The sequence below is a fragment of the Trachinotus anak genome, unplaced genomic scaffold (genome assembly GCF_046630095.1).
Source record: "Trachinotus anak isolate AG129_WGS33_773 ecotype Australia unplaced genomic scaffold, CSIRO_AGI_Tana_v1 ptg000025l, whole genome shotgun sequence".
Classification (NCBI taxonomy): domain Eukaryota; kingdom Metazoa; phylum Chordata; class Actinopteri; order Carangiformes; family Carangidae; genus Trachinotus; species Trachinotus anak.
The window spans coordinates 382,501-403,412 of record NW_027273876.1 but is presented as its reverse complement, the minus strand read 5'-3'; the positions used below and the strand labels follow the sequence as shown (position 1 = coordinate 403,412).

Genomic DNA, 20,912 nt, shown 5'->3' with positions numbered 1-20,912 from the left:
AGATTATTACAGCCACACCTCATTTCTGGTGCCAGGTGAAGAAGAAGAACGAGGACATAAATCTGATCCAGCCTGAGTTCAGGTGAAGCCTCGGTCTCGTTCCACACATCAGGTGTGTTTGGCTGTCAGGTGAGAACAGGACAGAGGAGTCGACCTGACCTGAAGCCTCCTGCCTGCATGCTCCACCTGCACACAGGTGATGGGTGTGGCCGCATTTCAGCTCTTCTGTAAACTGTGGAGAAAAGATGAAGACGACCAGCGCAACATGAAGACCTGACCGGGGCCTGACAGCTGCTCCTCCTCCTCCTCACCTGTTTCCTGTGGAGGAAGGAAATCCAACGTGCCGCAGCTCAGACCACCAGAGGAACCTGCTCTGAGACCTGTACCTGACCCCCCAGGAGCTGAGTCCTCGGCTCAGTGTCTGAGTTTATTTCAGGTCATTTGTCCTAAACTTTTTCATGACGTCTGATTTTTAAATATTTTCACTTTGCTGTATAAAATTTTGTTTGTTTTTTATCAAAGAACCTTTAATTGTATCATGACTGAATCAAATCATGAACCTCAATCATCATCATCTGATGATGATGATGATGATGATGATGGGGGTTGTGATGATGATCAGAGTCCAGGAGAGGGAGACTCAGGTCTGAGTCTGAACCAGCTGATATTCAGATCCAGCCACATTAATGAAAGAACCAGAGATCAGATCAAACCGAGCCCACAGAGACCTGAGTCCAGTTCTACTGTCTGCTCTCACAGCTGATCCACTACCTGCTGCAGGTGTGTCAGGTGTGTCAGTGGGTTTGTGTCATGTTGTTTGACGTCTGCAGCTGACTTGAGTTTTCCTCTGTAAGTCGAGCAGCACTGAAGTTGGTCCAGTGAGGAAGGATGCTGACCTTCAACCTGGAGGCATGGGATCAAAGCTGGGCTCCAGCTCCCTGAGGCTTCACACAGGTGTGTGTGTGTGTGTGTGTGTGTGTGTGTGTGTGTGTGTGTGTGTGTGTGTGTGAACACTGAACTCAAAAACACTAAACACTGACAAAAAAAAAAACACTAAAACTTTCAAACGCGGTGGGGTTTCGCCTCGATTTCCATTTCTGAATTTCCACTGAGGAGAAAACAGAACAGGTACATCCAGGTGAGCTCTGAGGGGCCAGTAAGCTAGCTAGCATTACTAAGCTAGCTAGCATTACTAAGCTAGCTAGCATTACTAAGCCTAACCCTGCTTTGGTTTCAGTTGAAGTCATGTTCTGATATGGAGGATGGAAAATGTCCAAACTGATAATACAAGTAGAAAATGATTGTTGTTGTTTTTGGATCGTCACTGCAGCTGTGGATCACACCTCAGTTTGGTGCCTGAAGAACGTGTCTGAGTGATACATTGCTGCTGATGTATTCCTATCTTTGGCAGCTGTGGTGCGCATGTGCAGACTCAACACCCACGCCCGTGAAACCGGAAGGTGGGAGTTAGTCATCTGTGCGCAGAGACGATCTCTGAGCGCCACCATCTCTGTCATCAGTCGGTTTGAAGCAGCTACCGGAGCTTTCAGCCATTTTATCACCAGCTTCATCCACCCGGATTAAGCACCTTTCATTTTAGACCCGGGTCTGGTTTTATGCCGGGACCGGGTCTGGATTCAGTGTGAACTCAGAGGCTGTGCCCCCCCCGGCTCCACATGTGACGGCGGGATGCCGACAACACTCAGGTACCTTCATTCACCTTCCTCCCGGAGCTTTCTGTCCTCCTCTCTGAGTCTTCCTCCGTGTCCGGTAGAATCCAGTAGAGTCAGAGTGGAGAGGCTGTGATGTCCTGTTTGACCTCAGTCAGTCAGGTGTGTGTTTGTGTGTGTTTAATGCGAAGACAATAAGAGTAATTATTCATTTGAACAGTTAAAGGAGCAGTTCAACGTTTAATTCCAGCTGTGACACAAAACCTGGACGCAGGTGTCCAGACAACAGTCATTTGGTCCGAAGTCTTATTTTGAAAATCAGGATTTAAGGGTTTCGTGTATTAAAATCTCTTTATTGGCAGTTTAAGGTGTATTTAAGGTGTTCTGGAAATGTGAAAACTAAAACCCCTGAAACACCTTTAATTTGAAAATTACACAGTATACACACTGTACTGGGTTAATTAATGGATAGATAATTAACTGTGGAAGAATAAGGGGTGTTTCTGAGAGTTTAAGGGGCTTTTAAGGGCTAAAAATCTCTGAACATAAAAGATGACGTTCATGTTCTTAGTTGTAAGATTTAAGGATTTTTTAAAACTTGTTTAAAACCCCTTAAACAGCGGAACATCTGCCTTTAATGAAGAACCTCACTAGAATCTAAAGGGCAAAAAACACAGAACTACAGACGTTTAAAAAAAAGTATTTAATTTGAAAACATAAGTGGTGCATGGACCTTAATTTACACATTAATCAGCTGCTGATCACACTAACAGTAGACTGATGTTATTGTTTAGTGTAATCTGAAACAGTTTTTCTGTTTCAGATAAATTTATGTAGTATAATGTAATAAGGTGGTTTTATTGGATTTTATGTAAGGGGTTTACAGGAGGATGAACTGAAAATACCTTTTCACTGTTTCACTCTGTTGGTGTTTTTAATGTATAAACTCCCCTTAAAATGTACAAGACAACATTACAAATACATACTTTAAAGGGCCTTAGCCTTAATTTAAGTTCAGGTAAAAATTCAAGAGCTCATCTCAATGTTCTGTTTTAATTGATGGATATATCTACTGGTTACTGGTAAACTGTCTATTTTAAGGTGTTTTTGAAAGTCCCTTAAATCATGCAGAAAACCCATTAAAAAAAACACATAATAATTTGCAGTTTAATAATTTGTCTCTTAAATTGCCATTAAAGGACCTGGTTCGTACCTTAAACTGCAGGAATTTGACACCTGTGAACCTCACTGGTGACGCTTCAGGTAGTTGAAGTTAAAGTGACTGTGACAGGATCCAGAGTCCTGTCACCTGTTCAGGTGCAACCACAAGTTTTCTGTGAGTGTAGATATGAAGGAGGTCAAAGGTCACAGCATCAGAGTGAATGTGGACGAGCAAGATGTTTGAGTGAGTCATCAGAGATTACAACACTTACTACTGCTCACGCTGATTCATATGAATGAACCCATTCAACATTACCTGAGCTGTCAGCTGACAGCGCCCCCTACAGGCTCGTTTACACACTCAGTATAAACGAGCTGTCAGAGCTGATAATGACTGAGCTGTGACACGGGCGGAGGGTTTGAGGTGATTTTGAACACCTGTTGAGGACTGTCTCCTCATGTGTGGACGTGGTCCAGCAGCTCGTCAGTGAAGCTGCTGCTGCTTGTCAACCAGATAAACATTTAACTAACCAGGTAGTTTTCCTGATCCAAGTCTTCTCTTGGGTAAAATGGAAAAATATTGTTTGAAATCTTGTGATCAAACAGAAATCTCACGTTTGTGTCACCTGTCCAGGTAAGTTTTCTAGTGCGCCATCATTTTCTCCCTGAGGCCGGAGGGCTGAATGTTTCCAGAGAACAGCAGCTGTGGCGACTCTTTTTTTAACCCGACCGGCCACAAGGGGGCAACAAGGAGCCCGTCAAACATCTGACACAAAGGTGTTGTTACCTGTCAAACACCTTTGTATAGATTTATCAACCACCTGGACCAGGATTGTGTCTCTGATGAGGGACGTGGTTTTAGACTGCTGGGGAGCTGATGATGTTGCTTGTTTTTCACTATTTTCTGGCATTTTAATCAATTAATCAACAATTAATCATCAAATGAATCAATAATGAAAATAAGTTATGCGAAAACACATCTGGACTTTATCTGGATTCTAGACCAAACCTCTCATGTGACACATCTGGTTAAACATCTGGAGACAGGAACATCAGCATTAGGCTGTGGCGTTTAATCATTTTATTGTTCTCCAGGTTTACAGAGTGGGTTAGACGATCAGTCACAGCTCTCTCTGGTCTCCAGGCTGGATGCACCTGTTACCATGGTGACATCCTCCAGGCCGGCTAAGGCAGACGGTGTTGATGACGGAGTGAATCAGAGCTGTTTGTTGTTTTTCGTTCACCCTCTCACCGACTCGTCTGCTCCTCACTCCTGGTGAGGAGTGGGAGGTCGTCTTCTCCTCCTCTCTGTCCCATTTCTTATTCTCTCTGTTGTTAAAGTCGATGACTCAGTGGATGATTAGTTACCAGTTCTCATGGTAACCATGGACCAAACTGAAGGACGAGCAGGCGTGATGACGAGGGGCTCATGGGGAAATAAAACACCATTAACACACGGGCAGCTCTGATTGGCTGCTGCCAACTGTTAGCTTTAGCTGCTGTGCTAGCTACTTCACACAGGACTGAGGACTCTCAGTTAAAGGAACATTTCACACAAAATTGTCAGTTAAGTTCTTGAGTGACGACAAATATCTTCTGTTTTGTTGTCTCCCCTGCAGTGAAGCATGATGGGAGGTGGCAGATGGACGAGCCAGTCGTGGGCCAAGCAGTGACACACACACAAACACACACACACACCCACACACCATGGACCAAGGCTTCAGTTTAAATACGTTGGTGAGTGTCTGTCTGTGTGTGCGTGTGTGTTCTTGTATTACTCATGTTGTGGGGACGTCAGGCTGTTCAGATGTTGTGGGGACTCACTTCAATAATTTAGTTTCTCAGTGACTGGTTCATGGTCAAGGTTCGTCTACAGGAAGAGAATCTAAGTGATGGAAACACGACTCTGAGACCTTCAAATTAAAAGCCTAAATCATGTTTGTCAAAGACCCTAGAGACCGGGTATTATTGATTATTTCACAGTATTTCTAACTCAGGTGTGAAGGTATTTGTCAGAGAACCTCGCCGCCTATCACAGTCTCCTTCTTTTTAACGCAGTCAGCATTTTGTATAGGAACACCAGGTCCTCAGCCGGACTGAGTTTAGTCCTGGATTGGTCCTAAGACAATTTTTTAGAATCAGCAGTGATTTCTGTCAGATCTCTTTTTGTTTGACTTCTGATTGATCACCTGATCGATTATTATTATTATACGATTGGAGCAGTGACTCACATGTGGCTGAAGCTGCAGAACACGCAGACCCTTAACACTGCAGCACCGTGTGGACGTCAGAGAAGCAGCTTGTTCTTTGTTCAGTCGACAGAGCGTCAGTCAGTTTGTGGTTTTTTGTGTTTGCGTGTGTGTGTGTGCGTGTGCGTGCATGTGTGTGTATGTGTGTGTGCACAGCAAAAACTAAACATGTTTTAAAACAGTTCTCAAACTTTTTCACATCAAAGACTTGAACTGACAAATTAAAGTGGAGACCATCTGATCAGTTTTTTTACACAAAGGGTTTAAACCAAAACGTTCTGTCATTGTGTCACTTATGATTAAAATTATAGTGGAAATAAATGATTCCCCTTTTTGCTGGGGACCCCCAGGAGCCCCTCCAAGGACCCCTGGGGGTCTTTCGACCTACTTTGAGAACAACTGTGTTAAAAAATATTTATGAATGAATACAGATCTATTTAGACTCACACTTAACTAAATGATCTGACGACACAGTTCAGCTGCTTTGACGCTGCAGAAGCTCAGACGTGTTTTCATCAGACATATGAAGGTAAAACAATTCACAGTGACACTTGACTCTTATTTTGGTAGTTTTGTAGATCGCTTCCTGACACCTGACACCTGACAAAGGCGGCGCAAACAGTAATAATAATAATAATAACTTTCTCTATACGCAGTGATCTTGACAAAGTCAATAAAAAAATGAAGCCACTTAGTTAGATAAAATCTAACAGATAAAAATAATACTCACTTTTAATTTCCTTCCTCACTTCCCCTCTTTCCCCTCTTTCCTGTCTCCTTGTATCCTAGTCTCCTTCCCTTCTTTTCATCATCTTTCCTTCATTTTATTATATGTCCCTCCCTCCTTGTGTCCTCCCTCCCTCCTCCCATCGGTGGCCGGTCTCTGCGTCGTCTCGTGAACAGGAAACCGTGGCTGTCAGTGAACAGAGGACTGGTTATCCTCCTCTAACCAGTCAATGAGCTGTGGAACAAACGCTGCATTCAGGCTCCCAGCAGGAACGGTAAATGTGAGTTTCCTGCCTGAACATGCAGCTCAGCTCAGCTGTCAGATGTTAATGTGAGTGGCCACGTGTGATTAATGAGTAATGACCATGACACAAACCTGGAGGAGGAGGGGCTTTATTTTGAAGTCAGGACACATTACAGAGGTGAAACTGTGACAGAAAGGTTGTGATGCTGCATCACAGTTTCACACCAGGACCAACTCTTCAGTCTAGTCCTTCAGGTTCTCTGATGGACCACGTGGCTCGTTCTCAGTAACAACCTTCACTCGTCATCAATGATCTGATCTGATTTCGCCTCTGAAACCTTCTGCTGGATGATTTAATATCCAGAAAGAGGAGCAGAGTCTGTGGCTCCTGTGTGTCAGGGAGAAACATACTTTAATACACAGAGATACAGCTCCAGCATTTGGGCTAAAAAACCTGGATTTAAATTTCTGTGTTTACGTCGAACCTGCATGCAGAGGTTTTTCTCTGTAGCAGTGGTTTCCAACCTGTGGGCGGTGGCACACTGGTGGGCCGAAGGTGTTGCAAGAGGACTGACAAATCATTTTCAACACAGAAGAACTTTTGTGAAATTATGTAATTATTAAACAAAATATAGATCATGTTTTAAAGGTTTTAAAACAAAATGATCTTTAAAAACATAAAAAATGTGTTCGTCCAACACCTTGCCAGTTGCCGACCTGAACTTGTGTGTTTGTGTTGTGTAGAAGAAGCTGGCAGCTGAGCCAGACTACACTGATGTGTCACTGACGGCGGCGGAGCGCGTTCGGGCGCTGGGGAAGATGGGATGCAGCGTGGAGATCAATGAAGACATCGCGCCGCGACGCTACTTCCGCTCGGGCGTGGAGATGGAGCGCATGGCGGCAGTTTACCTGGAGGAGGGCAGTCTGGAGAACGCCTATGTCCTCTACACCAAGTTCATCACGTAAGAAACACAGCAAGCTCACGACAGCAGCTTTTTAATGTTCGTGTTATTTCACATGTGACAGATAAAAACCTGTGTTCAGTCTGTTCGTAGAGAAGCTGCCGAGTCACAGAGACTACCAGCAGTGCAGCATCCCGGAGAAACAGCTCATCATGAAGGTAACACCTCAGTATGAACGGGGGGGGCAGCATGACCTCAGGGTACTCTGACATCTGAGATGGTCCTCGTGGTCCAGATGCTTCTCCCCTTCAGTTAATGCGGCAGTTCAGATCGAGGTCCGGTCTGTGGTGCTGGTCTCTGATTGGTCATTTCCTCATGATGCTACAGACTGCATCACTTCCTGCAGCCGTGACAGTAACATTTCCTGTCTGTCTGGGTGTGTGCAGAAACTCCAGGAGGTGGCGTTTCCTCGAAAAGACGAGTTGAAGAAACGTCTTCAGGAGAAATACAGCAGGGAACACACCGAGTACCTCAGAGCCCAGGTGTGTTTGTGTTGTCCAATCATATTGTAGCGTGTGTTTGATTGACAGTGTGTGTTTACCTGTTAATCAGATTGATTGACAGGTTTATTTCAGTCACAGAGCTCTCTCACACTCAGCTGTTAGAACGCTGTGGTCTAATCACAATTGTATCATTGATTATTGATTATTATATTGATGAGATCATCTGTAGGAACATCTGTTGAGCACTGGTGTATTATGGGTATTGTTCAGTGCTTATCTACAGTTACACACATGACACTTCTTACATGTGTGCTTCTTTTAGTTTGACTCTTCAGCCAATAAAAAGCTGTGTTTCCTCAGAGCCAACCGGTGGTGTTGGATGGGTGTGGCCAGCAGCTGCAGCGGCTCTCCCTATTGGACGAAGACAGGAGACGGGTCCTGCTATTGGAGGGGGAGAGGCAGCGTGTCGCCGCCCTGCGACGGATGCAGATCGAATCAGAACAGTTTCGTTACTTCGAGGACCAGCTGAGGCGTCAGGAACTGGCCAATAGGAGAGGAGAGGAGGCGGAGCAAAAGGTGTCATTGGACAACACTCTAGTAGAACTGCTACTGTTACAACTACTATTACTGTTGATAATAACACTACCAGTGCTCTACCAGTATAACTATAACTACAATGACTCATACTACTACTACTGTTCCTACTAGTACTAGTACTTGTACTATGCCCTACTACGACTACAGACTGCTACTAACAGCTTTATAAGAACTGCTACTGCACTTTGAATAATACTACTACTACTACTACTGCTACTACTTGTACTACTGCCAGTCTAGAACCAGTACTATGTAGTAGTAGTAGTTATAGTAGTAGTGCTGTGTACCATCAGTAATATTGTAATATATCCATATATTCTCCAGCAGGTGGAGACCAAAGTGCCTGAGGTGACGGATGGCTCCTGTCTGTCTCAGCAGCCAATCAGAGACAGCGGACGATCCCAGGGGGCGGATCCTAACAGAAACAGACCGCCTGCTCCAGTCAGCGAACCAGCTGCCACGCTGGCTGGAGTACACAGTGAGTACACATGTATACACACTTTTTGTACATACAGTGTATATGTAGATGTATCGTACACGTCTTCATGTTCCTGTGTGTGTTTATTTTGTGTGTGTTTGCAGCTCAGAGGGTGGAGGGTCTGAGGCGGGTGGTGATTCCCAGAGATCTGACTTATCGTTTCCTCCTGCTGGCCGACTCCAACACTGCCAGAGGGATAGAGACCTGTGGGGTTCTGTGTGGACGACTGGTGAGGCTGTTTACTGACTGTTTACTGACTGTTTTACTTACTGACTGACTCACTAAGGGGCTGACCACACTCAACAGAACTTGTGAACTGTGAACAGCTCTCAATGAAGAGTCCAGTACAGAGCAGAACACACTTGAAATGTCACTCATTTTTAAAGTTAATTATTATCTCTCTCTCTCCTGTCTGTGTGAATGTATCTCGCCCTCAGACACACAATGAGTTTGTGCTGACTCATGTCGTGATCCCGAAACAGTCGGCCGGTCCAGATTTCTGCGACATGGAGAACGTGGAGGAACTGTTCAGCTTCCAGGACCAACAGAACCTGCTGACGCTTGGCTGGATCCATGTACGTCTACATGCTAAACACACTAAGTACACACTGAGAACATGCTGAACAAAGAGTAAACATAAAAACAAGAAACAAAGAAAACCTGAGCCACACAGTTCGATCTTCATAATGAAAACTTGACTGGCTTGTTCTGGAGCTTTTGACATCATCACGTGTCCTTCATCAGCAGAAACCGTTGACACAGTTGTCATGGAACTGTAGATGGATGTGACATCAGAATAATGTAAAGGTTGATTATCTACAGTCTCATGACAACTGAGTCACATCAGTCTGCTCATGAAAACTATGTGATATGATCGAAAGCTTCAGAACAGGTGATTAAGTGGACCTGTAGTTGAGATTATTTAGTCCGCAGCTCACAAACCTGTTTGCTGTCCTTGTGGGGACTTTCTACACATTAGAACTAATTCTGTGTTTAAAGAGTCAGTTCACACAAATCAGACAATCAAAGGTCAATGAGACACGTCTTTGTTAATATAAGATGTATAGTATGTTAAAGATTTCTCTCACATATAGTGTAACGGTGTATACACAGTTATATGACGGATGTCACTGACATGCAGTTATAGGTTGACGTACAGCAGTATATGATGTTAACACTCACTGGTTTCACAGTGTTGTATAAATTAGGGACACATAACATCTACATAAACAGGTAAACCTGTGAGTCCCCACAGAGTGATATAGACCAGACACAAACACACCACACACCCACTAATGACACACACTGAAAAGTGACCTCCGTTGTTCTTTTTCTTCCCCTTCATTTGCATGATCAAATATCACCATGGCAACGGTGCCAGTGGTCGAGCAACAGATGAGTAGAGAGAGGGACAGAGATAGTAACAGAAGGACAGATCACTCACTCTGCCACTCTGTGCAGTGTTATTTTATCTACTAATGAATGCTGATTAATGACTGTCTCACTCTCAGTTCATGTTTATACTGACTTTTCATTTGTTTGTTTTTTTACATTTCCTTTGTTTCACATCAGCCTCATATCTCCATTGAGTGATATGGTTACAGAACAAACAAAGAGTGGACAGGTTTGTGTCCTCACAGTACTAGTGGACAGTCAGGTTTGTGTCCTCACAGTACTAGTGGACAGTCAGGTTTGTGTCCTCACAGAGTCAGTGGACAGTCAGGTTTGTGTCTTCACAGTACTAGTGGACAGTCAGGTTTGTGTCCTCACAGAGTCAGCAGACAGTCAGGTTCGTGTCCTCACAGTACCAGAGGACAGTCAGGTTTGTGTCCTCACAGTACTAGTGGACAGTCAGGTTTGTGTCCTCACAGAATCAGCGGACAGTCAGGTTTGTGTCCTCACAGAGTCAGCGGACAGTCAGGTTTGTGTCCTCACAGTACCAGAGGACAGTCAGGTTTGTGTCCTCACAGTACTAGTGGACAGTCAGGTTTGTGTCTTCACAGTACTAGTGGACAGTCAGGTTTGTGTCCTCACAGAGTCAGCGGACAGTCAGGTTTGTGTCCTCACAGAGTCAGCGGACAGTCAGGTTTGTGTCCTCATAGTACCAGCGGACAACCAGGTTTGTGTCCTCACAGAGTCAGCGGACAGTCAGGTTTGTGTCTTCACAGTACCAGAGGACAGTCAGGTTTGTGTCCTCACAGAGTCAGTGGACAGTCAAGTTTGTGTCCTCACAGTGTCCGTGGACAGTCAGGTTTGTGTCCTTGCAATCTAATAGGAGTTGTGTTTGTGTTGTCTTTCAGACTCATCCCACTCAGACAGCCTTCCTCTCCAGTGTCGACCTCCACACTCACTGCTCATATCAGCTGATGCTGCCAGAGGCCATCGCCATTGTCTGCGCTCCCAAACACAACGGGTATGTTCACTACACACACACACACACACACGCTGTAGGTTTAATCCAGGTGAGTCCAGTGGGATTTGAAGCTCTTATTCTGACCCCCCACCTCTCTCTCAGCACTGGCGTGTTCAGGCTGACCAGTCCAGGGATGTCGGAGGTTTCTGGCTGCAGACTGAAAGGTTTCCATCCTCACTCCAAGGATCCTCCTCTCTTCACTGTGAGGCCTTTTCTGTTACTCATTACTCTTGCTCTCTGACCTATGGTGAGATCAGTTTACATGATACTTTAGTCTGTATCAGATTAGTTTATCACTGGGGCTGTGATTGACTCGGTGAACTACATGCTGGACCCTGACCAATCAGAGCTCTCCGTCTATCACCACTGTTCCCATGTGGCCTGTGCTCTTTTAATTTCCCAAATACTCTGCGCTCATTTTAGTTCCTGAACGCCCCACACTTGTTTTAGTACCTATGAATGCCCCCTGCTGGGACTCTGTCAGGCTGATATCATTGAGTGTGAATTTACTTCTAGTCTTTGTGCTAAGCTAGGCTAAACATCTTTGCACTGGGCACAGACATGAAACAAGAGGATTCACCTAAATGTTTGACTGTTCCTTTGAAAATTTAAAATGACTCATGCTGTGCTTTAACTGCAGTCCTCTCTCTCTCTCTCTCTCTCTCTCTCTCTCTCTCTCTCTCTCTCTCTCTCTCTTTCTCTTTCGCTGTGTTTGTGTGAATGTCTCTTGCCCTCTTAGGTGTGTAAACATGTGGTGGTGAGAGACTCAAAGGTCAGTCTGCTTGACCTCAGGTGACAGACAGGAGGCGCCGTCTGTTTACTGCAAGGCTTTTATTTGCTCAAGAGGAAACTGTGAACACCCTGCCTGCCTGTGTGTGTGTGTGTGTGTGTGTGTTGATGTTTGAAGGAATCATTTTAACACACTCGATGTTGAGTTTTTGAAGTTTTTTGTGAGTGTGTTGTTTTGCCTTCAGTATCAGCTGCTGGTCGCACACAGGCCTGTAAAGCTCTGTTTGTCCTGGATCAGTTTCTCCTGTAGCGTAACACGTGCTGCAGTCTGGGAAACTAATATGAGGTGTGGCAGTTGAAGTGAGTTGAGTGCCTTCTCATGAAAAACCATCAACACATGAATGTTTCCTGTCAGACAGCTCAACTTTAATAATCTGATTAAAGGGAGACATGAGGACAAATCAATTCTTAATTTTAATCTGTCACTTACATGTAGAGATGCTGATTCTGCTGTAATCGTCCCACACAGGAAAAAGCTGTTGAATGTTTTCCTGAACAGTCCACTCACAGTGAGAGCTCACGTCACAAGTCAAGTTAAGATCTTTATTCAGTCTATGGACATGAAAACATAACATGGACATTTGTTAAAACAATGAGTAAAACTTCAACAAATGCTTGGATTTGGTCACATGATCTGCAGATGGTGGGGGTGTGTCCCCCCAGTCTGATTTACTCTAGAAAACTTCAGAGTGTCCAGCAGCTGACACCAGGACCAGAGCAGAGCTGACAGTAAAGTTTTAGATGAACAGACTTATTTCGCCCTGGTTGTTGTCTCTCAGGCTACACAGACTGCTCTGCCCTCTGATTGGTTACCTGCAGACACTACTCAGGGCGGCAACATACTGCAAAGTCTGCATGTTTTCTACTCTTTATCTATTCACATATGAACGCCCACTTGTGAAACCAGCCCTTGCAGCCAGATCCCAGGAATCTGTCACTGCATTTTTTATTTGATGGATCTTTTTCCTTTGGTTTTCTATATGAAAACAGAGTATTTCCTTTGTGCTGCTGGTTCCCTCTGGTCTGAACTCAGGGTCCAGATCTTCTCTCAGACATTAAGTCACAGTTCAGTCAAACTTACTGAGCTCTGTTCTGCTTCGGTTTCATTTCCATCCATCTTTTCAGACCCAGGATTACAGAGCTCACCTCTGAGCTGCTGGAGTAGAGGAGAAATAAAACAAAGTGAGACTCAGATGACAAGTTAAAAGTACAAATCAGAATTCAACAGGTGTGTCTTTGTGGGTCAGTGTGTGAGTTCAGTCTCAGTAAAACCAGGTTCAATGTTCTCTGAAGTGTTTCTGATGATGTCGACTCTGCCAACCCAGACTTTAAAATCCCTGATTTTTACATTTATAAAAACGTTCTCCTCAGCACTGAGATTATTTTCTCAAACCTTTATTTTTGAAGCTTTTGACTTTATTCTTTATCGTTGCTTTATTGTTTTGAGTGTTTGAGTGAAATGTGCAGACAGCTCTGATCTGCTGTTTGTCTCAGTTTGTGCACCAGCAGATGTTTTCAGGTGTGTGTGTGTGTGTGTGTGTGTTTTCTGGATGTCAGTGAATGAACTTGTGTTTTTGAAGCTAACTGCCATGTGTTGATAATAAAACACCAGCTGCTGCTGCTGCAGACTGTCAGAGTCTTTATTCTGTGTCACTGTAGAGACTCTGTCTCCCTTCAGATAATCATTCTCTGTGTTTGTGTGTATTTTTAAGATGAACAGGTGAACCAGGATCCAAACTCCTCAGACACAGACTCACTGACTCTGGTTTAAATAATTACTGTGTATGACGTTTAGTTGGGTGTAAAGTTGAAGTCTGGTGTTATTCAGCTGAAGACTTAAATCTGTAAACAGACGTCTTTTAATCTCTGTAAAATGTTTTCATAAAAACTGGTCTGAAGCTCATCTGCTCTGACTTCCTGACTCAGAAACCTGGATCAGGCCTTGGCCCCGCCCACCACCTGCTGGCTCCAGGTGTCCAGGTGACAGAGCAGAGAGGATGAAGATGTTAGAGGAGGAAACATCAGAGAGACTCAGCCTCATGTTGGAGCCTCAGTCAGACCCAGACTCAGATGAGGAGTCTGTTGAGACCAGAATCAGAGACTAGCAGACGGATCAGAACCGTTAGCGTAGTTAGCATCTTTTATTTGTTTATGTTGTTTGTTAGCTTGTAACTGGCAGTGGCTGACACAGTGTTAGTGGTTGTGCTAATGCTAACTCTGGCTCTCTGTACTGACAAGGTTTCAGGTGTATTTAGCTCCGCCCCCATCCTCACAAGTTGACAGGATTGGTTCCTGAGGTTCTATGACGTATGAATCCCTGTCTGTCTGAATCTGTTTATGAGACTGTGATTTGTTCAAGGTGGAAACACTCAGTCATGGTGTCGACTGATTATTTCACTCGTGTCTTTATGATATAAAAACATCATGTGGACGTGAACCAGGTGAAACAGCTGATCTCCGTCAGAGGCTCTTTAAAATCAAGTATATAGAAGAACTTTGGTGCATTTTATATAAATTAGCTGTAGTTAACAGTGATTACTATTCGTAATTATTAGTAAATATTAGTAATTATTATAAGTATTATTGAAGTGTGACTGATTTTGTTCTATAATTATTTCCTTTTAAAAAAGGTTCAGTAATTTAACAGCTGCTCACTGTAGTTTTTATCTTCTCATTATCTTGATCATATTCCTGGTTGTACCTGTGACCAAAAGTTGTCATGTTCACCTTGAACAGGTGCAGATGGACGGACAGTGAGCAGCGTCCTGTTTGGACTGAAGACACAGACACAGTCGTCTTGTATGAGAGCTTTTTATTGTCTTCCTGGGGCCATCGTCTGTCACCTCCATGTTGTTGACGTCACATCACACATTTTCCATCTTTCACCTTTACATGTCTCTAATCCAGACAGCACCATGAGGCCACGCCTCCTGCTCACCCACCCAGAGTTCAACAAGTGTGACATCATCATACACTCTGTGACATCATTCTAACACTGTGTGAATGTGTTCTGCTCCCAAACAACGGAAGAACACCAGCGGGCAACATTCAAGCTTTATTCATCAAAAATAAAAACACACCTTTTGACAAGAAACAGTACCAAAATGGAGGACTGGGGTTTGGGGCAGGGCCACAGGTGGAGCAAGGGGAGGTGGAGGTGGGCGTGCTAAAGATGGAGGACATTCACAGTTTTCAGGTGAGCAGAGAGGGAAGATGTTTGAGCTGAAAATCTGAAGATTTTCTGAAGGAAATTCTGAATAGTTTAAATGTTAAATTCACCAAAAACATCTGGATTTACAAAAGACGACATGACTTCCCTTTATCCAGCTGTCACGGAAATATTTAACCAGGAAGGGATTTTAGCATCTTCCTAAATACCAAACATGACTGCTGTCGTCCCTGTGTGGCTGTTTTTGGGAGCTGACCTGGGACCTGTTTGCTCGTGCTCAGTGAGGGTTAATGTGAAGACGGTGCTGGAGCTGAAACTAGAAACTGAAGGGAGGGGGCATAGGGGGTGGGGGGGCACGAAGACCATGGTGGAGCTTTTAGAAGCACTTGCGGTGAACGATGGACGGTCCAGCTTCGTCATACTCCTGCTTGCTGATCCACATCTGCTGGAAGGTGGAGAGGGAGGCCAGGATGGAGCCGCCGATCCACACCGAGTACTTCCTCTCTGGGGGCGCGATGATCTGAGGGATTGGGGGGGGGGGGAATTCAGTTCAAATGTTTTAACTCTCTAAGGTCAGAAATGTCTGACTGATTTTACTACAGCACTGCACCAAATCCCTCATCATTCATTGACTGATCAATAATGTTGTAACTAAGGTATTTTAAAGGAACAAAGTCATAGACTGTCGTTTGTTATTTTACTTGGTTTTGTAGTGGTGGTTTTTAGGAGCCTTTATACTTTAACAATGTTATATATTGATACTTAAACTAAGTCTATGTGATGTTTGCTGAACAATATTAACTTCAGAATAATAAAACTGTAGTGGGTAGTGAGTAAAGAAGATTTAATCAGGTCCACAGAATCATTAGTGTTAACAGCATTTTATTCATGAGAGTGAAGAAAGCTGTCACCTTGATCTTCATGGTGCTGGGAGCCAGGGCGGTGATCTCCTTCTGCATGCGGTCGGCGATACCCGGGTACATGGTGGTTCCTCCAGACAGCACGTTGTTGGCGTACAGGTCTTTACGGATGTCGATGTCACACTTCATGATGCTGTTGTAGGTCGTCTCATGGATACCAGCCGACTCCATACCTGCAGGACAGAGGACGAGTTAAATGGTGGTCAGAGTGTCACTTCAACAGGTAAACAGGCAGACAGGGGGACACGCAAGGAGACAGGTGCCTGACCAATGAAGGAGGGTTGGAAGAGTGTCTCAGGGCAGCGGAACCTCTCGTTGCCGATGGTGATGACCTGACCGTCAGGAAGCTCGTAGCTCTTCTCCAGGGAGGACGAGGTGGCCGCTGTCCCCATCTCGTTCTCAAAGTCCAGAGCCACGTAACACAACTTCTCCTTGATGTCCCGGACAATCTCTCTCTCCGCTGCAGACAGACAACAGAGACAGACAAGTTCAATCGGAGTCTTCCTGTTACCCCGTGGTAAACCTATCCAGGCATGACGTTATCGTTGTACCGGTGGTGACAAAGCTGTAGCCTCGCTCAGTTAGGATCTTCATGAGGTAGTCAGTGAGGTCACGTCCCGCCAGGTCCAACCTCATGATGGCGTGAGGCAGAGCGTAACCCTCGTAGATTGGCACATTGTGGGTGACGCCATCACCGGAGTCCAGGACAATACCTTGACAGAGACGCAGACAGAGTTACATCGTCCCAACATTTGGAAAGAACATAGGATCTGATGGGACCGAGATAAACAGATGTAAACAGTATGAGAGGATGGGGAGGATGAGTGTGATGGGCTGAAGAGTGTGGCCCAACCTGTGGTTCGTCCGGAGGCATACAGTGACAGGACGGCCTGGATGGCCACGTACATGGCAGGAACATTGAAGGTCTCAAACATGATCTGGACACAGGAAGAAAGGAGCTTCATTCTACCACAGTTTTACACAGTATTATGCAGAGTTATGTATTGTAGTGTGGTATAATGTTATGTGGTGTTGTGTAGTATTGTGTAGTACGACCTGTGTCATCTTCTCCCTGTTGGCTTTGGGGTTGAGAGGGGCTTCAGTCAGCAGGGTGGGATGTTCCTCTGGAGCCACTCGCAGCTCGTTGTAGAACGAGTGATGCCAGATCTGACCAATCACAGAGCAGAGATGTTGTCATGATGAAGTACAACAATCATAAGAATCACTGACATGAGGATGAAGAGGGTTTTTATCTCATGTTGTTTTCTGAATGTGAGTGAGACCTTCTCCATGTCGTCCCAGTTGGTGATGATGCCGTGTTCGATAGGGTATTTCAGGGTGAGGATTCCTCTCTTACTCTGAGCTTCGTCACCTACGTAGCTGTCCTTCTGCCCCATACCCACCATCACTCCCTGAGACAGACAGACAGAAAGGTCAGTGTTTGATATTATGGATCTCTGTTTTCTGTCAAACCCAGGTTCAAATTATGGGGGGGAGACTGGGGGGTAGGGGTGGTCTGACCACCCTGATCAAGACCTGGAACCTACAATAGGATCAGATCTGGACTCTCCCAATACAATTTCAGAGACCCCCGAAGAGGACCATACCATTTCTTAAACTTGATGTTAGCCGAACGTTTTGTCTCCCTGCCTCAATCCATCAGTGGCTCGCAACCCTCAAGGTGCACAAGCTAATTGAGACAGTGTAGATAAATGTAAGTAGCAGTTGCTAACTATCCAGCTTGATTAATGCACTTTATTACTTTCACTTTCAAAATTAGACTGCATCAAGTATCTACGGACAAATGCTAAGTTACAGTTAAGCTAACTAATGTTAGCTAGCTGATAGCGCACCCTTTTATTTCCGGTGTTAGCTTGTCATGTCATCACCAATATAAAATGTCATATATGATCTAATGTTAGCAAACACTGGTGCTCAGTCCTGAGCAGCAGACAGTGGAGGATCAGTTGCTGTACAGATACATGTTGACATCAATACAGAGTTTATTATTTCATGTCTTTTGTGTCTGTGGTGGTTCAGTTAGTCTTTTATCTTTTTGATATCAGCTTCTATAACAGACGCCTCCTTTGTTTTAACTTCAGGAGTTTCACCTGTTGGCTCATTGAACAATATTAGGAAACGTGCTGAAGGATCAGTGACTGTATTAGCAGTGATGGAAAGTAACCACGTCTGTGACAGCTTTAATCAAACGAGAACGACACTGAGGACTGAAACACTCAGCTCACTCACACTCCTGTTCTCTTCTAGGTTCCCTTGTGCCCTGTAAAGTTGACCCCCCGACTGTCACTGTATGATTCACGCTCTGGTCACAACTGTATGTAGGTGTGAGTCCTGACAGACGAACAGGGAGCGATAGTGGCAGTTTTAGCATTAGCATTAGTCTGTCCCTGTGTGTGTGGACCAATCGGCTGTCACCTGGTGCCTGGGCCGGCCCACGATGGAGGGGAAGACGGCTCTGGGGGCGTCATCTCCGGCGAACCCGGCCTTACAGAGACCGGATCCATTATCACAGACCAGAGCGGTGCTCTCCTCATCATCACACATGACTGCAGGGGGCGCTGTGGACGAGCAACGACACTACGACACTGACTCACACTGTGGAGAGATGAAGAGATGGGATGATTAGATTTAGACCAACATTTCCCCAGTGGTTTGAGGTTTTGTGCTGTGACCACCTGCAGGAGGCGCTAACATCTGGTCCACATGTTACAGACACACAGGAAGACATCGTGGATTTGAGTCTTGGAATAAGAAGATCACACCAAGAGAACTATCTGTACATGGTTTAATGCAGGGTTTTAAATGAAAACTTGAACACAATGTAAACAAAGACAAAAACGGTAAAATGATGACCTGACTCCTCAATAATTAAATAATTCAATTAACTCACAGATAGTTACTGCTCTGCATGTCAGCAACCAGTGTCAAGACCAATAAGGACTTCATTACCCAGAAGCCCCTGTCAGGTGACAGGTGCAGCTGCATGTTTTAAATGTTCACTGTGAGAAATCACTGGATTCTCATGAAACTATAATAAAATAACTGTGTTTACAGCTGAAACCATTGATGGATCATCAGGAAACTGTTTGATCATCAGTTCATTGTTTAAGTCAAAAAGTTGAACATTAACTTAAACTTAATGTAACCAGCAGATGAACTGATGCGTGTTTTTAATGAATCTAAAGCTCATAGATGTTCAGATAAGAACCTCTCCAGACATCACACTTTAGACAAAATAAGTTTATGAGTAAAACAACAAGACACGGGGCTGTACAGTGGATATAAAAACAATATCATGTTAGAGAGTAAAATAAAATAGAAGATGAAAATAATCTAAAATAAACTATAACAGTAGAATGAAAATTAGAGTGCACAGTGAGATATGAAAAGAATTTAATTTGAGGTAATGACAGTGGTGTCTGAGCAGCAGGTTGTCAGAGGAGGAATTTTAAAAATGAAAATTTCAGTGAAATAAAAATGTTTTTATCATCAGACAGTACAGTTTGAAATGAAGGAAAATTAAAATGTGTAAATCAGGCTGAACAGCATCAGTTCACAAACATCCACATCTGACTGCAACAGCACCAAACTAGGAGCTGTGAGGTTTTCACGTGACAGATGTGAACCTCCACCCACCCACACTGACACACACACACACACACACACACACACACACACACACACACACACACACACTGGACTACTACTGTCCTTTACTGAATGAACAAGGCACTCTGGGAAAACTTCCTAATTAGGACATGAAGCAGAGTCCTGCCTGTGTTTGGTATGCTCTCTCTCCCTGTGCTACCCTACCTCGCTCACCCAGTGCTTTTCTCCTTTTATGCTCTCTCTCTCTCTCTCTCTCTCTCTCTCTCTCTGTCTCTCTCTCCCCCTCTCTCTCCCCATCTGTCCTTCCTCATCTCTCTTCATCTCCCTCTCTCACTGGGAGACAGAGATGACTTTAGACCATATTTAGTCATGAAATTTGGGAATCAAATATTTATCAGATTTTTCTGCCAGCAGGAGCCTGACAGGAGAGCGTGGGTTCACTCTACCCTCAGTTTTGTCTGCTTCACTCTGTCTGCTTCAGTCTGTTCTATTCTGCATCATAGTCCCTAAATCCCACCTGAAGACCTAATCTTTGAAAACACCTCATGCACATGTAGTTTCATTTTTAAACTAGACCTGGAGGCAAATACCAACACAACAGCACAACAACCCAACACAACTTAGGGCCAAAGGCTCACTGACCAGAACTGACAACAATCTAAACCTCAAATAAACAGTTTCATTTAACAGCTGTCACTTTAGTTTTTATCAAACAGGAGGAAATACTGCATCTGTTGGGGACTATTTTCAGCAGCGGATTAATGCATATTTGGTGCTGTAGGGAGTGTTTAGTGCAGCAGGACAGTGTGTGTGTGTGTGTGTGTGTGTGTGTGTGTGTGTGTGTGTGTGTGAGAGAGAGAGAGAGAGACAAAATAAACTGCAGTGTGTTTTAATAGTTTCTGGAAATGATGGAGCTCTGTGGCTTTGACAGTTAATATGGTGTAAAGTAAAAACTAAATTAATTCTAACTCCTCATCCTAAAGTTTATAAGACAAGAGATAAACATATTAATGAAAAGTCAGAAATATGAGATAATGACCCAAATCATCAACTAGGTTTTCAAAGCTTTTTTTTAAATTGAGCTCAGGATGTTTTATGAGCTGAGGATCAAGAAGAGGTCAGACAGGAAAACCCTTCATTTGAAATGATTTCTGTGGATGTTTGTAGAGTTCACTGAGCCCTGCAGGAGGTCAGTTACTGCCCCCTGCTGGTGGCATTTTAAACTATTTCAGCAAAAATCCAAATTTGAGACATAATATTTTAAATATTTTCAATCTTGGTGCTGATTTTATTTCACAATAAAATTATGTGATTATCTGTAGTATTCAACACACAGTGATTTTATTATCAACAAAAGACTGAGATCAATATGTCCTGATCACTGTATCTTAAAGAACATCATGATTCTTTCCTGGCTTTCTCTGGAGTTTCCATCATGTCTTTCATCAGTGACTGAACTTC

The 20,912-nt window shown here is 44.1% G+C and overlaps 2 protein-coding genes across 5 annotated transcripts in view; one reads left to right on the top strand and one right to left on the bottom strand.

Moving 5' to 3' along the window:
* Positions 1-89: 89 nt before the first annotated feature.
* Positions 90-13,360, top strand: stambpl1 (STAM binding protein-like 1). 4 transcript variants are annotated; one of them, XM_071461846.1, is made up of 13 exons: positions 90-954; positions 1,412-1,706; positions 4,451-4,568; positions 6,795-7,012; positions 7,095-7,170; positions 7,399-7,494; positions 7,816-8,031; positions 8,377-8,530; positions 8,635-8,759; positions 8,968-9,105; positions 10,831-10,943; positions 11,046-11,145; positions 11,683-13,360. In XM_071461846.1, the coding sequence occupies exons 3-13, from the start codon at positions 4,539-4,541 to the stop codon at positions 11,737-11,739; spliced, it is 1,323 nt and encodes a 440-aa protein (XP_071317947.1). In that variant the 5' UTR covers positions 90-954; positions 1,412-1,706; positions 4,451-4,538; the 3' UTR covers positions 11,740-13,360. The 4 variants fall into 4 exon arrangements, with proteins under 4 accessions (XP_071317947.1, XP_071317949.1, XP_071317946.1 ...); XM_071461848.1 differs by lacking the exon at positions 90-954 and having other exon boundaries at positions 8,380-8,530; XM_071461845.1 differs by lacking the exons at positions 90-954; positions 1,412-1,706 and adding an exon at positions 5,870-6,087 and having other exon boundaries at positions 4,453-4,568; positions 8,380-8,530.
* A 1,167-nt stretch (positions 13,361-14,527) lies between these two features.
* acta2 (actin alpha 2, smooth muscle) overlaps positions 14,528-20,912 on the bottom strand; it is a 7,604-nt gene continuing 1,219 nt past the window's right edge. The window contains exons 2-9 of the mRNA XM_071461851.1: positions 18,258-18,437; positions 17,105-17,233; positions 16,878-16,988; positions 16,675-16,759; positions 16,373-16,534; positions 16,090-16,281; positions 15,813-15,994; positions 14,528-15,421 (exon numbers count right to left, since the gene is read on the bottom strand). Coding sequence (XP_071317952.1) covers positions 15,278-15,421; positions 15,813-15,994; positions 16,090-16,281; positions 16,373-16,534; positions 16,675-16,759; positions 16,878-16,988; positions 17,105-17,233; positions 18,258-18,386 — 1,134 coding nt within the window. The 5' untranslated portion in view covers positions 18,387-18,437 and the 3' untranslated portion in view covers positions 14,528-15,277. The remainder of the gene's footprint in view (positions 15,422-15,812; positions 15,995-16,089; positions 16,282-16,372; positions 16,535-16,674; positions 16,760-16,877; positions 16,989-17,104; positions 17,234-18,257; positions 18,438-20,912) is intronic.

Bases quoted from the DNA above. Each gene is read 5' to 3' on its own strand.
- stambpl1 (XM_071461844.1), top strand. From the start codon at position 6,037: ATGAGCTGTGGAACAAACGCTGCATTCAGGCTCCCAGCAGGAACGGTA. The intron at 7,013-7,094 runs GTAAGAAACACA...ACCTGTGTTCAG, and splicing joins CTCTACACCAAGTTCATCAC to TCTGTTCGTAGAGAAGCTGC. The intron at 10,944-11,045 runs GTATGTTCACTA...CCTCTCTCTCAG, and splicing joins TGCGCTCCCAAACACAACGG to CACTGGCGTGTTCAGGCTGA.